Here is a 16,039-nt window from a genome sequence, read left to right on the forward strand (position 1 = left end):
CACTACCTGTTGTGAAGCAATGTCATGAAATATAAGCTATATCCAAGTTCAGCCATACCATCGTATGGCTGAACATAACTATTCCTTCGCAAGAGAATTAATTAAAGTTTTCACCAGTTTATTCTTCGAATAAGCATTAGAATCATCTGTAAGATATTTTTTTACATTTCGTTACATTCCTGTTTTATATCGCAAGGGGTAGGTGACAGAAAAGACAACTCCTTATTCCAAGTATCGATTCCTTCTTGTCTTATACTGTCTTGTGAGCTATCTTCTCGATCATCAATAATCAATCAGTAATCAGCAATCAGTCTTGTTAAAAGTGATACGTAGAATGTACTTGGTTGCCAATTTTATTCAGCGATTTGTAATCAATCAACGGAAAGAAAGCTGTAAAGCTTATTAACTTCACAAGCTTTAGAGACTACATTGAATTATTCTTGGCATCGGTGTTTATGATCTATCCTAAGCATTATCGAAAATAACTTGTCGTTCGTTTGGTCGTTCTTGTAGTTGTCTTTGGCATTGTTTGTTATCAGTTTGGGCTTTAACACCTCCCCCCTCCTCTCCCTCTACTAGTATTTCTTTGCATTATAATCGAATTTAAGAGGTTTTAAGTTCCAGTTCTAGATCAAGTCCAAGACTATGGTCGGAACTTTATATTAATAATCCTAGTACCTTAAAACAATTCAAAAGAAACACTATTCGATGCTTTGAGTTTGAGCGTTTTAATTTACAGTTATTCTATCTATCTATGTCTAATTTTTGAAACTTTTATTTCTCATCTCTTGCTTCACATCCATATCCATATCCCTATTTCTTTTCTCGATTTTAAGGTTATTTACTAATTTCATATGTACAATTTCATAATATCTACAGTTTCACTCATTATAAATCGTTTAGTAACACTTTAAAGGTTAATGTTACATCTATGGAGTTGTGTGTGCATACCTGTCATATTCAGATATATCTTGTTATCCCTGTAATTACTATTCTCTTTTGATCCTTTTAGTGTCAGTGATTTATATCCGAAATTCTAATGCCATTTACAGTCTATAATGTAAATTAGGGTTAAGCAATTTTAAATTTAATTTACATTATCGCATAGCAATGCAGATATCCTTGGTGATATTTCATTAAAATATCGTCCTTTTAGGAACTGTCCCTGTAATTTTTGAGATATATAGTTTCATTAATTTTATATAAATATAGCTGGTTGGTTTCCATGTTACTTTCAAAAATTATTGATTTATTATTAAACAAAATTAATTTCCATATTAGTTAATATGTTTCCAGTAATACCAACATACCAATTTTCATAAGTCAACTCACAAACCAAACAAATTATATAATATATTTTTATTATCTTTAACAAAATGCAATCAAGTTATAATTTCACTCGAAGAAATTCCACATCAGATATCCCTTCAGATACATCGAGCTCGTTATTATCATCATCTTCTTCAGCATCATCTGGATTTTTAACCAGGAGAAGAGCAAGTGTGCCAAATATTACAAATAAAGTCTTATCAAAGATACCAAAAATTCCAATATCCAGAATCTATTTTGTTGGTAGAGGTACATATGAAAGTACTAAGCCAAATATAATTACAAGACATGACCTATTAATGGCTGCCGAAGCACAAAATAGGATTCAAAAAATTGCATAGTTACGTTAAGTTAAATATTAATCATAACAACAACAACAATAATAGTAATAATAATAATAATAATAATAATAATAATAATAATAGTTGTAATACTTTAATTCATTCTAAGGGGAATCTAGGATTCATTATCATCCTTCTAATTTGTACTAATATAATTAATAATATTGATTTCCTTTAAAATTTGGCCCAATTTAATTTAATGTAATCACATCTAATTCAATTTAAAATAATTTTAATTCATTATCATTTTAAAGTAGTATTAATATATGTAATCAATAATAATTTAATGAAATAACGAATATTTATTCTACATATACATTTATTTGAGTGCAACATGATTAATTCCTGTTCTCTTATATTATATATATATATATATTTCCAATTTAATTATATAACTAAGTACAATCAAATTTAGTATACAATAGGAATTCTTGTGACTTCATTTTGGAATGGTGTGAATGTAATTTCAACTAACTCGTTTCTAGAAAAATCGATTTTTGGTACTTCCATTGAATTGCTAGCCATAAAATATCCATATAATACTCTCAAAGTACTATCATGCCCCACTATCAATACATCACCACTTAATCTTTCCATCTCTAGCAATAATGGTTCCATTCTAATTGATAAATCATGGTATGATTCAGCTCTGGGGAATCTAAAATGATATGGATCTTTTAAACATTCTTCATATTCCATAGGGAACTTTTCTTTGATCTGTTCTTCATTCATGTCAGCAATAAGACCTGGTCTCTGTTGTTGCAATTCAGATCTAATTATGACTGGGATATCATAATCTTTAAAATATTTTGCAGTGTCATATGCTCTTTTTCTGGGAGCGGTTAATACTGTCAAAGCTTCATTCTTGTCATTAGATGAAATATTCTTATCAATATTCTCTTTTTTATTCTTTTCAAATCTATCTATGACCAATTTAGTTAGTGACTTGGCAAACCTTAAACCTTCATCATTTAGAAATTCGTCATCCATATATCTGTCATCATTACTTGTACCACAACGTGCAAAAAATACACGACCTTTTTTATTTCTAATATTCATCAAAAAGTAGACTATTTTGTTAATTAAATAGCCACCATGGTTGTTGTTGACGATAATTTTTTCTCCAAAGTTATAATATTTGACATAGCATAATTTTTCTTGTTTTGTCATTTCCTCATATAAGGGCTTGTTAATTGATAATCTTTTCATATAGATTTCAGTAGCCTCTTCTGTCGTTAAACCTTGGAATTCTGAAGACTGGGATGCTGTCATTATATTCTGTTTCATTAATTGTTCGTTATTAATAATCGACTCAATAAATAAAACCTTGACATTTAATTTCGAGAATACAGTTTCAATATTTTTTCTATCACTTCTTCGTATGTTCAAAGCGTCATAAATTGCTAATTGACCATTCAAATTTTGATAAAAATTTGCCATGGCGTTATAAGTAGATTCAATGATATTCGTTTTAAAGTCTCTACCTTCCTGTGTCTGTGGAACAGCAGAATAATAATCATCGGGGATATGTTCTTTATCCTTTCTATATTCAGAAGCATGAAATGACTCAGTTCTGACACCCAACCATCGAGAATAACGAGAAATCGCAACAGACAACAAGGTTTTGGAAGAAGCAGGTAAACCTACTAAAACAATCATAATTTTACCAGCATGAAACAATTTACCAGACTGAGTTGAATACAATTGGCCAGGGGAGGTGTTTTCTTGTGAATCTATAGGATCATGGATACCGTCATGTTTTAAAGTTGAAATACTATTAATATTTAACTTCCCATCTGTAGTAACCCATCTGGTATCCTTTCTTGCCATATGATTACCGGTAGCACCATCGGTATAATGTTCACTACCTAAACCATTAACCAGTTCCTCATCATTTGATACCAATCTTTTTATACTCATCTTTTTTAATTATATAATGACTACTCTTAAAGCTATTGTCCTATGGAGTCTTCCCTACTTATAGTTTGGACTGTTGTACCTATAATATTAATCGTATCACTAGAGTCAAGAGTATTAAAATAATCTTCTTGAATATGGTTTTATATAAATAACTAATTTATCAGTGCCAAAATTCGATATAGCTTACTCCTTTTCACTTTTTGAGTCCCTCTCACTACAAGAGCAATAAGAAATATAACAATATAGCAATGGCCTTATCAAAATCTTAAATGTTCAAATGAAAAAGCTCGACTACTACTAAACAAATATTCCAAGCCATATAAAGCCAATGAAAAACTCAAACAAATTACTATAATTACAAACAAATAATGAGTAGCAATAAGTTAAGTTAAGATACAGATTACTGATTAATTGATTGCTTGACTGATTGATGGATTGATTGATAAAGTATCGACCCCCTCCCTCCACATCTCAACTAACACGCATGAATCAATAGATATCGATATCGATATCGATATTCAAGTCAACTACTTGTGTTCTCCTTAAATGAGAAAATGAACTTGGTTGCTGTTAATGACAAGACCAGACCGATTTTATTCTTGCTCTTCTCTTCCAATTGAGGTTTCACCCCTTTCGATTATTTTAATATGTGGGATAAGCAGAGAGAGAGAGAGACAGGGAGTGGAGGAACGGGGGGGAAGGCCATGTGAGATATGGGATTGGATTGGATGGGTTCACGATGATGAAGACGGGTAGAACTGGACTGGTTGGAAATAATTAATACCTAATGCATCTCTGAATCCAATCCAATCGGAGAAGAAACAACCAAAGAAGGCAGGGTATCCTATCCCATCCCATCTTGTCCAATAAATGTGACAGAGGCACGTAAAGAACTATATCCACAACTGTCACCAATCTGTTCTAGCCATCAGCAACGATATAGAATTACTAACAGGATGGAAAATAGTGATAGTACCACATGATCATTGGTTTAAACATAGTGCCATTCTCACATTAAGCACGGATATTAGTCTTGGCCATCATGGTACATCTTGCAGGTGCTGTTGCATTTGCAACCAAAGATTCATTGGTAAAACTTGTTCAAGTCTTGTTACTTAAGCATTTATCAGTGTGCTCAATTGAATTTTGTAGTACAAATGTTGGTGTAATTAATACATGAGATGAAGTGATTTAAAAGAAATAAAAAATTATTTATATTATATAATTATTGTTTGGATAAACCATTTATTCTAATTTACCACCTTTTCTTTCGATCAAAGCTTTTCTGTCCTTGTCCAAGTGTAATTTGGTGATGACAACCTTAGATGGGTGGACGTTGACTGGGACTGAAGCACCGTTAGATTTGTCCTTAGTGACCTTGTCAACTTGAATGGCAAATTTCAATCTGTAAACAGAAGAAACCTTACCTTCTTGACCCTTCTTAGCACCACGGGTAACTAAGACTTCATCATCTCTTCTGATTGGTAAAGCCTTGATACCGTATTGAGCTCTCAATTCCTTAGATAATGGAGCTGACAATAGAACACGACGTTCAGAGGATGGGGCAGTGAAATAAGCCTTTCTGGCCTTTCTTCTATCAGAGGAGACGTCTAAAACAAATAAAAATACAATTAATACTGTTAGTTATATTGATCAAATACTGTAATTAATCTTCTTGAAAACTGAAATAAAACAAAAAAAAAAAAAAGATAATATAAATCTTTATAGTTAATCCTATTAATCTACAAGGTATTCCATCTCGTAACATCAACGAATGGATTGGATTGAAAATGTCCTATTTAAATTGTAAAGTTACTTTTGTAGTCTCCACTAAAGCACTTGAATCATTCATTCATCCACATAGTCTTATTTCACATTTAGAAAGGTATTTAATCAAGTAACACATACTGACTAAAACCATTAAATATATTGTTGAACATGGTAATTTTATACATAAATATTTGGGTACTTGACAAAAATTTACATTTTAAATCTAAAAAGGTTGATTTTCGTAATATCGACCATGAATTGATAGTGCTAATATGATTTCTTGCTTTAAAAAAGATTATTCATTCTTCCAGTTTCTTTCAGTTTCAAAAATTTCTTGGATTCATCCACAAATAAAATATTATTAAACATACCTAAAGATTGCTTAGCCATTTTTATATATCCTTGGTTTGCTGGGTTCTTTTTCAACTAAGCAGAATATCAAGATTTCAAGAACGTGTTAATATATATATAAATATATTGTTATAAACTAACATAATAGCATGATCGATCAATAGGACAAGGCAAACGATAAATTGAATTGTTAGAGAAGGTGAAAGAGAGAGAGAATACAATAATTACCAGTCTGCCTGAGTTAGGCTACTGGGTGCTTGCAGGTAGCACCAAACCTACCAAGTAAGAACAATTGTAGATAGAAAATGAATATCAGAACAATAGTAACGATAATACTATATCAATCCATCAATTGCTAGCTAGTGTTGGTGAACAAGATACTTTGGATAGTATTAAATTTTGCTAGGATAGAGGGAGAGATGTTATTGAAAGTAAGGTTGGTGATGAGCTTTCAGTTTGGTATGGGAGAGTGAAATTTTCTGAAAAAAAAAGTTTCAAAAGTTGTGATTGAGTGAGTCGGTTGTGCGATGGGCGTGGGAAAGAGGGAGAAGTACAACGGCAAAAACACAGAGAGAGAGACGGCGATGGTGGAAGGATAAGAAGAGTTTAGCAACGGATGAAGCTAACTTCCTTTCAGATACAGAGAGGGAGCTTTGGGCAGGGAGAGTGGGAATGGGAGATTTGGAGTGAGTTGGCTAGCTTAACAGTACAATACTAGTTCATTAGACAGAGATTGGATATGAATTGTTCCAACTTCTTTCTGAAGTTAGAAGGAACAGTTATTGGCTTCCCACCAGAGCCCGAACGGCCGAAGGCATTATTTCCAGCCTGGCTGTAGAGACATGTCTCTCGAAGCCAGAAAGACAGTAGGTGAACAAGACTTTTTCTTGGAGGAAATGGTATAAAGAGAGCAAGAGAGGAGAGAATCCAAGCAATGGATAATAATTATAGTTGCAATTGCAATAATGACGAGAGTAACAGCCCTACGATGATCCTCCTCTATCATCTCATCATTTTCTGACGCAAAAAATCAAACAAAGGTTCCAAAATGCGTGCTTTTCCATCCGACAAGTCAACAGAAAAGCAAACTTTGAGGGTGTTCGGGTGTTTTGACAAAAACCCAAACTTTTAACAGTCACTTGAAATCATAGACTATTCTTGTATTCGAACTTCTTTTCCTCTATTTAGAACTTAGCGTAAACTTCTTAACTGTCTCTTAACCTGCCGTTCCAATCTGACTGAGGGTAATGAGGCATACATACATCAATTTTGTTGTGTACTGAACTATGCCATACTATTCTCTTCAGACGTGTTTGTTACTACTTTTATTCTGAAATTGTTCTTTCCATAGGTTATATTTCAGCGACTCGATTTATACTGTCAAACTAGTTGAAGAGTTCTCCATAAAACCAATGTACACTCCCTGGTTCTAGTTCTACCTTGTTCTGGGACAGAACACATTTACACTGACCAGATCGAATAGAGTCTTAATTAAAACAGGGATCAGATGGTTACCACTAATATTGTGTTTTTTTATTTTATTTTTTTATTTTTATCTTTATTTTTAACTAATCATAGAACAAAGAATGATTGGATAATGTTAAAATAGTATTACTATACAAGTTAAGATACGTGGTAATTATTCGATCCCCAGTTGAGAATAGGACTCGATATAACAAGACTAAATTAGAATTAAATTACACTTATTATTTCTATTTCTGTTTTGTTCGCTTGTCTCTCTCTCCCTTGGACAATTAACTAATCTTGTACAGTAGCTATTGTCTCTCTTACGCAATTCTTATTTTAAAATATTGATTCTGGTAATAACAGGCACTTACAGTTTACGAAATACCTATATCTCTGTCTTGCAAGCAATATTGGTATCAGATTGTACTGTCATTTATTTGTATTTTTGTTTTCGTTTTCTTTGTCGTTTTTGCTTTTAAGTTCACTTGTTTTAGAAATATTCTTTCTCTACATGGGTAAGAATTAACAATTAACAATTAACAATTAACAATTAATATATATATATATATTATTTTTCTTATCCCTGCCAGGGTACACATCAAGTTTTTCTGTTTCACTGTGAAGATTGGTTTCCATAATCAATTATTATATACACTTGTTATTGATTTTATATGGGGAAAGAACTTCATAGGCCTTTTTTTGTAGACTGATTTATGCTTTACATAAATGACAGGATGAAGAAACACAAATTGGAACAAGATAAAAAGCAAAAAAAAATAAATTCAACAATAAGATTAATCTTCAAACAACTTAGTGATCCTATATTATCTTATTTGTTCATAATTTAACGTCAAGAATACCATTATGATTACTTCATTCAAAAATTGAAAAATATGATTTTAAATTTTGAGCCCATCCCGGGACTCGAACCCGGATCACATCCACCGGAAAAATGTATGCTAACCATTGCACTAAACGGGCATCGAATAATCATCCTGAATTATTTTGTGCTGTTGACCATTATCAGTAATATTTATGAATATTTATTTCTTTTCTCCCCTTCTTTCTGAAGGTTTCCTTTTCCTTTAAAAAAGTAAAAAAATTAAAAATTAAACTAAAAATAGGTTTTGAAAAATAAAACCATTTACCTAAAATCTACAATTATTAATTGCTGTAATAAATTAACTGTCTAGCTTATTACTCTATGTATACATTTAACCAGTATTATTATATTTCAAGAAGTGGTTAGGATTACTTATTAATTGCAAGTTTTACAATTGTTTTATCTTCACTTTTCGTATTTTTTTTGTATTGGCCATTTCAGATAAAAATTTATCCAGTTGATAATGATTAATTTAGTTCTTAAAAGATCTCCAAAGTTTGGTACTAGCTTAAAGGTAATTGCTAAACCAATATATTCAACAGCTTTACAAAGATCACTAATATTAAGTACAACTAATAAAACTTACTATTCGACTTTTCATTCTAATGCTAATTCTAAGAAAGGCAATCAGGATAAAAAAATTCCTCTATGGACAAGAATTAAATCATTCTCAACATTTACTGCATCCGGTGCATTGGTCATTGGTGCCACTGGTATTTCAACTGTAGTTATCTATTTGATTCTGACTGAATTGTTCTCACCATCTGGTGATACTCAACTTTTCAATCGTGCTGTAACACTAGTCGAAAAAGATGAGATTGTAAGGACTCTACTTCAATGTGATGATACTGATAATAAGAAAGAACGTTTAAAAGCTTACGGTGAATTATATGCAGATGATAAATGGACCAGAAATAGACCAATTGCTTCAAATAAAAGAATTGATAAAAATGGCAAAGAACATTATCTAATGCGATTCCATGTAGAATCAAAACAAAAAATGGGGCTAGTTCATATCGAAGCCGTTGAATCAGAGAAACGTTACCAACCTGATTTTGTTAGTGTTTATATTGATATTCCTGGTGAAAAAAGATATTACTTAATCAAGCCAAAAATTAATAGAATAGTTAGACCAAAAGGCTTTTTAGGGATTAACTGGGGTCCAAGAAAACAATAGTACATTTCAACCAGAAGTTACTCGTGATTTAATTATCTAATATTCCCTTATTTCATTGATCTTGTTAGTTATAAACCAAATATTCAATGCTAGTTTATAATTTGTGTATATAGTTTAATGCATTATCATAATATTTTATAAGTATAGCAATATGCTGTATCTTTTATGAAGTTAACTTTTGTTGTAAGAATTGTAAATGTGATAACATAAATAATAGTGCGTTTCTTTAAATATTAAAATACATGAACCTTATATACTGAACAGAATTAAAAGTTACACTAATGACCAATTTGTAAACCAGTACGTTAGAATTATCAAGTCTATTACCTAACCTTTTTATGGCAAACCGTGCAATAAAGTATGAAATAAAATGAGTACTCTTGAAGAATAAAAATAAAAGTAAATTTAATAATTTATTAATCATGATAGGACTATTTGATTGTAGACCAAGTCTTCAACTTTGGAGCGGATGTATAATCTGATGCACGGCTGAATGTTGAGAAACTTGGACCAGTGTCATTGTTGCTTTGATTTCTAGGTTGGAATAAGTTGTGAGCTACACCGGTTAAACCACTACCTAATTTATCAGAAACATGACTAGATGCGACAGCTGGGCCAATAATACAGGCAGCAAAACCAGCTAGAACACAGAAATACAAACTAATGTATTTCTTAACCATACGCTTACGCAGACGGGTTTGCTTCAATGAATAAATTGGTGGGCGGATTTGACGAGATGGTTTCAACCAAAATAACATCATTGAGTGGAAACTGTCAATACGTGGGATACATAAGATTGGTAATTGGCAGAATAACAAAATATGACCCAAAATGAAATCAGCTGCAAATTCTGACATTTCAATGACTTTAGCAGTTAATTCTCTACTTGGCTGTGTCCATGCAGAAATACCCATACCAGAACCATACCATTTACCAGTCCAGAAGGCAGTGTTGGAGTGATCGTTCTTGAATTCACGAGTCAACATTAAAACAGTCATACATTGGAAAACCAATCTTTGACATTGAATACATGTGATAGTACCTAGCAAACCTCTTGTAAAATTGAAACCTTCGAAAACCCACATAACAATGAAGAAAGCAAGATGGATAATCACAGCAACACCGTGAGCAATACCAGCCATAACAGAACCAGTCTTCTTACAACACATACCAAATAATGGACCAGAACAACATGACATACCCAAACAGAAGAATAGAACACCTAGGTTAATAGCAATTGGAGCCAAAGTACAGATAATGATACGTAAACAGGAGTTTACAGTAGGATCAGTATTATCAGTTTGGTTAACACCAGTTTGTGCATTGATAAATGTGAACGCAACAAAACAACCAGCAGCATATACAGCACATGGGAAAATTTCAGCCATGATGACATTGGTTCTGTGAGCTCTGCTGGCATCACCAACAGCCTTCTCAGACTCATCTCCAATCAACTTACGTTTGAAACCAGTAACACGAGATCTTGACATTCTAACATAACCAATCCAAGAGTTTCTGTGGTACTTATTGTTACCTCTGGTCAACCATCTAATGAAATCTCTGTAGTCTAAGAAGAAATCTTCCCAAGAGAATTGATGAGGATTAAAGACAAATGGAGAAAACATTAAAGAACTTAAGGAAGCCCAGAACCATAACAATGGTGCCTGCCAATGAGCAATTGTACTGAATAATAACATAAACAATGATCTAGCACCCATATAAATTGCTGAACCAGCAAATCTAGAGTATAAAATTGAAAATGGAATACGAGCAGTTGCGAAACCACGACCAGTTGAAATATAACGAGCACCACCAACAGTTAAATCACTTAATAATGCTGCAGAATATATTTGACCGGCGAAAACTTCAAACATTGGAGACAAAGAAAGGATATGACGGAAGAATCTAACAGTAGCTTTCCACACACCACGTTCAATCAATTCTTGGATAACGATAGGAATAAAAGCAATCCAGAACACAATGAAGATGGACAAAGTATAACGTCTGACCCAATCAATGGCAGGGGCGAAGTTGTAACAACCCCATGGATATAGAACATCAGTGATTGGAGTATTTCTGTTATAGAAACATAGAATAGATTCGTGAGCCAATGCATTTAAGTTAACAAGGGTTAACATAAATAATTGTAAGGACAATTGAATAAACAAGTTGTTCAAATGGAAACCAGGGTGAGCATAGTAGAAAGATAGGAAACGGTCAATTGGTAATTGTGTACCTAAGTAGTAATATTCACGGGATAACATTTGTTCACCCATACCAGCACCAATCTTAGTTGTGAAATTCAAAATTGTACCGAAACCTAAATCTCTACCTTTACCACATTGATAATATTCACAGTGCTTAATACGACCACCACGTAACATAGCATTCATACCAGCGTAAATATCTTCGTTCAAATGTAAACCTTTTTGAGCCTTGGAAACACCACCTCTTGTTGTCATGAATAAACCATTAACAAAATCAGGGTGACCATAATGTAATTTACCACCAATTTGAGATAACGTACGAGCAAACAGAGTACCAAATGTTTGTTCCTTACCAGCAGCAATATCACCTAAAACACCAGAATTTTCGGAGAAAATATATTCTCTAGCACCGACAATAGCAACTGGGTGGTTGTTGTTTTGTTCTTCATATTTCAAACCTGGAGCGTATGGATTAATTTGTTCAACACTTAATTCTTCAAATTCAGCCAAAACAGATCTAATCTTCAAACATTCTTCTAGATAGTTATCTTGGTTAGCATCAATCAATTGGATATATTCACCTCTGTAGAAAATCAAAGCATGATTTTGGTTATCAGATTTACCATCACCTAAAATTGGATTACCAGATAATTGAACTCTGAATTTAGGACGTCTACGGCCATTTTCCAAAATTTCACAGTGACCATCAATTAAAGCAGAGTAAATTCTTGGTTCATCACCTTCTTGTAGAGGAGGTTCTTCATCCAAGTACGCAATTTGTAAATCAGGATAAGCTCTCAACAAAAATTCAGCATTTTCCAATTCGTGTGGTTTAAACTTAGCCAATCTTTGCATAGAAACCAAAAACTTGAACTTTCTTCTTGCCATTTTTTCCAATTCCCTTTCTAAACCTTCAGCGTTACCACCGAACATTTGAACAATCTCAGGATTTTCAACACGGTATAACAGTTTAATAGCTCTTGAATAATTCATAAAACCAGAAACAGTACGATACAAAGTTTGGGATCTTAAAGAAGCCCAGATACGAGTACGTAAAGTATATTCAGGAGCAGCGGATTTGAAACCAATACAATAGAAAGGCAAGTCATCGATTTGGGATTTCAATGCATTTGCTTTTTCAGGGTCTTCATCATTGCCGTCGTAAGCAGCAGTTTCTTCAGCTAAAATTTTGGTATCCTTAACAAAACATTCCCATTCAACTGGGTGCAATTGTTTCAAGTATTCTAATAGAGTAACTCTTGAAAATTGATCATCTTCACGAATAATTTCTCTAAGAGACAATAGAATTCTTTCAGCATAATGAGGAGTTAAGACAGTAAATGTTGGCATGTTGTCAACTGGCAATGGTTCTGGGATAGGAGTAGCCAATGATTGAGCAAAGAAGGAAATACGACGTTCAGCTTCGGAATTTCTTGGGAAAAATTCAGTTTCAAAATTGTTGTCATCTTGTGAAACAAAGAAAGTTGGAGCTCTTAAAGTTCTCTTACCTTCAATTTCAGATGGAACTTGATGATATAACAACTTTTGAACATGATCAATAGCTAACAAGTGTTCTCTGTACATAGAGATAACAATAGCATTCCAGACTTGAGAGATCAAAACCTTTGGTTTGTATTTGATTTCCATATCAGTAGTAGCCAAAATCTTAGAATAAATTCTCTTTGGTAATCTAGTAAAGATGTTTCTCCAAGGTGTCAAAATAGAAATACCCATGTAGAAGGACTTACCGACAGAGAAGATAACGTTGACCAAAACATACCATAAGTAGGTATCTAAGAAGAATAATAAGAAATCGGTAGCAATCATTAAACCTAAAACAATCTTTGGTTGTTGCTTACACATGACATCACCCCACCAGAATTCACCGGTACATCTCATTGTTGTGGTAGATAAAATTCTAATTGGATCTCTTAAAGATAGAGTCAAGAAGAAATAAGATTCGGAGAATTTAGCAGCGAAAACAGTAACCCAAACCAAGTAAGATAACCACATATCGATACCGTGCAATGGAGCAAAGTTTGCGGTAAAGGTTTGAGAGGCAACGTAACGTCTGGAAGTCTTATTCATGTATGAAGTGAATAGCCCACCTAATGGCATGATGGAAAAGAATATCAAGGTACCAACAGCGATGAAGAAAGTAACGGCAGCGACAGCATGAGCAGCTGTAGAATAAACGTAATCTTTATCGTAAGCAAATACGAAAATCAATGGACCTAAGTTTACACCTAAACAACCACACAAAAACCAAAAACGACGAGATAGATGTTGAGCACCGGCCCAGTTTCTTGGAACAAATAGCCATTCACAGACGGTTGCAGCAATTTGTAGAGCACAAGCCAAAGTACCACCTAAAGCAGCACTTGCCCATCTATAAGCAGCTAAAGGTTGGTTGTCCACTAATTGTTGATAATTCTTAGTATAGAAAGAAGGAGCGTTGTAAGCGGTATACATCCAATAGACGGTAGCATGGATAATCCAAATTCTGTTAAAGTTTGTTACCATGTGTAACCAGGATCTAGTTTCTTTGAAAGTCTTGAAGAAAACGTCATCCCAAGTAACATCACCTAATCTCAAATAACGTTCTTCGATTGGAATTTCGATTAACTTAGTTGAATCTTCTAAAACGATCTTAGAGATACCTTCAGGGTACCAGAATAATTGGTTAACATCATCGTAACCAATAATTTTGTTGTGATCCTTTTCACGCTTTACATAACGGTTGTCAACGATCTCGTATACTTGATTTCTTAAGAAACGGTATAATGGAGTGATAATTCTGTTTAAGTAATCACCCTCTGGCATTGGCTCAGTACGTTGCTGACATAATGGGGAATCCAAATAGTCTAAAGCACACTTATAGATGAAACACAAACATTCTGAAGTGAATCTAACTTGATTAGCTTCACCCCAACATAGTAAGTACAAAGCGATATGACGAACTCTTTCTAGAGGAGATAATTGATTCATTTTAGCCTTCCACCTATAATCAGCAGCTTCTAAGGAGGTGTCACCTTCTAATTGGTTTAGAGTAGCTTCTGTGTCTTCTGCTGTCTCTTCCAGAGCCTTCTTATTTTTCTTTCTCATTAATCTTCTCTTCTTTTTAACTTTACTCAAGTTCATATTTCTAAAACCAACTTCATCATCTAAATCTAATTGAGCGGCAAAATACCATTTTTTATAATTGGCAGTATCACCACCGATATAATCAGAGTGTAACGATAATAAAGCTTGGTCTGGGGACATTCTTGAAGATCTTGAATCTAATAGAGTCATGAAATGATCGAACATATTTCTCATGGAATCTCTTTGGAAACCAAATCTATTTGTTAAATCTATGAAGACATCTTCGATTTGTTCTATAGAGACAGGAGATTGATTATCAGCTGTCCAGGCAGGGTATGGATCATTTGGTAAAGTCATTGCGATAGCATTTGGATCATAATTCATGCCACCGTAAATTGGTGTTGAAGTGCCCGATGAGTTTGGATCACCATAACTAACTTGTGATGGAGTATATTGACCCATGTTACCATAGTTATCGTAGCCTGGAGTAGCTGGAGGACCGTATGAACTAAAATCTGAGAAATTTTCTGGATCTTGGTGCATTTGAGGTTGATCATAATACTGATCGCCTGGATAGCCTTGACCAGCATTTTGATTTTCGTAAGGTTGTTGATAATAACCTTGACCATTTGGATTTTGGGAATATGGATCATTCATAGCATTTGGATCATAATATTCATCTTGAGGATGCATTTGATCAGGATAAATCGGTTGACCATAATCATCGTAAGCTTGACCTTGGTAATCTTGATCATTTTGAGGATAACCCATACCGTTCATATCTTGAGGATGACCATCTGGATTACCCATATTGTCCATATTATTGTTGTTGTATGACATATTTTAAACCAAAACGAATAATCAAAAATAGAGACTGTTTTATATCTAATAATAGTAGTATTTTGATCAGAAAAGTTTCGAAATATGCTTTATTTTTATCTTTTATAATAAAATTGGGCAGGACCAAAAAGAAAAAAGAAAAAAAAGAAATGTGGATCAAAAAAAAATAGAATACAAAAAAAAAAGAATTAAGATTCTTCTTTAATTGTATAAAAAGTATTGATACTATCGATATACTAACACTATAATCAATGAATTGAAGAGGGTATAGAGATTTGATTTTGATCAATTATTTCAGATGAAAGTATTTGAAACGACTTGATTATTCTTATTCTCTAAAGTGTAGTATAATATCTTAACAAAATGATTTCAAAAAATATTGTCTTCTTATTTCTTTAAATCTAATTTTTTTTGTTCAAAATGTATATTTTTATTCTTGCAATTAATTTTTGTGTGATTAATTTTCCAAACTTAGAGATATATAATCAGATAATAACTTTAACTGATCTAGAAAGTATTATAAGTTTCGAAAAATAAATAAAATTAAAGGAAAAATAAAAAAGTAGATGCAAACTGTGCGAAATTTGTGGATTGGTTAAAATAATAATATCGTTATTATTTATTCTCGATTATTCTTGATAATAGAATAAAGAAACTTGTTGTAAACCAA

At 32.9% G+C, this 16,039-nt stretch overlaps 4 protein-coding genes and 1 non-coding gene across 5 annotated transcripts; 1 reads left to right on the plus strand and 4 right to left on the minus strand.

Annotated features, from left to right (window-relative positions):
- Nucleotides 1-2,081: 2,081 nt before the first annotated feature.
- Kpol_499p9 (bifunctional fructose-2,6-bisphosphate 2-phosphatase/6-phosphofructo-2-kinase) lies at nt 2,082-3,590 on the minus strand (the record flags this gene model as incomplete). Its single annotated transcript, XM_001643789.1, has 1 exon — nt 2,082-3,590. One exon carries the CDS (start codon nt 3,588-3,590, stop codon nt 2,082-2,084), a length of 1,509 nt encoding a protein of 502 aa, XP_001643839.1.
- Nucleotides 3,591-4,835: 1,245 nt separating this feature from the next.
- Nucleotides 4,836-5,750, minus strand: Kpol_499p10 (60S ribosomal protein uL24; the record flags this gene model as incomplete). The annotated part of the gene is made up of 2 exons (XM_001643790.1): nt 4,836-5,200; nt 5,732-5,750. The coding sequence occupies 2 exons, from the start codon at nt 5,748-5,750 to the stop codon at nt 4,836-4,838; spliced, it is 384 nt and encodes a 127-aa protein (XP_001643840.1).
- A 2,337-nt stretch (nt 5,751-8,087) lies between these two features.
- Kpol_499trna2 lies at nt 8,088-8,159 on the minus strand. Its single transcript has one exon. It is a non-coding gene; the product is annotated as a tRNA-Arg (tRNA).
- A 365-nt stretch (nt 8,160-8,524) lies between these two features.
- TIM21 (Tim21p) lies at nt 8,525-9,238 on the plus strand (the record flags this gene model as incomplete). Its single annotated transcript, XM_001643791.1, has 1 exon — nt 8,525-9,238. The coding sequence occupies one exon, from the start codon at nt 8,525-8,527 to the stop codon at nt 9,236-9,238; it is 714 nt and encodes a 237-aa protein (XP_001643841.1).
- Nucleotides 9,239-9,669: 431 nt separating this feature from the next.
- Nucleotides 9,670-15,369, minus strand: Kpol_499p12 (1,3-beta-glucan synthase; the record flags this gene model as incomplete). The annotated part of the gene is made up of 1 exon (XM_001643792.1): nt 9,670-15,369. One exon carries the CDS (start codon nt 15,367-15,369, stop codon nt 9,670-9,672), a length of 5,700 nt encoding a protein of 1,899 aa, XP_001643842.1.
- Nucleotides 15,370-16,039: the final 670 nt, after the last annotated feature.

The sequence above is a fragment of the Vanderwaltozyma polyspora genome, genomic scaffold (assembly GCF_000150035.1).
Source record: "Vanderwaltozyma polyspora DSM 70294 KpolScaffold499 genomic scaffold, whole genome shotgun sequence".
NCBI lineage: Eukaryota > Fungi > Ascomycota > Saccharomycetes > Saccharomycetales > Saccharomycetaceae > Vanderwaltozyma > Vanderwaltozyma polyspora.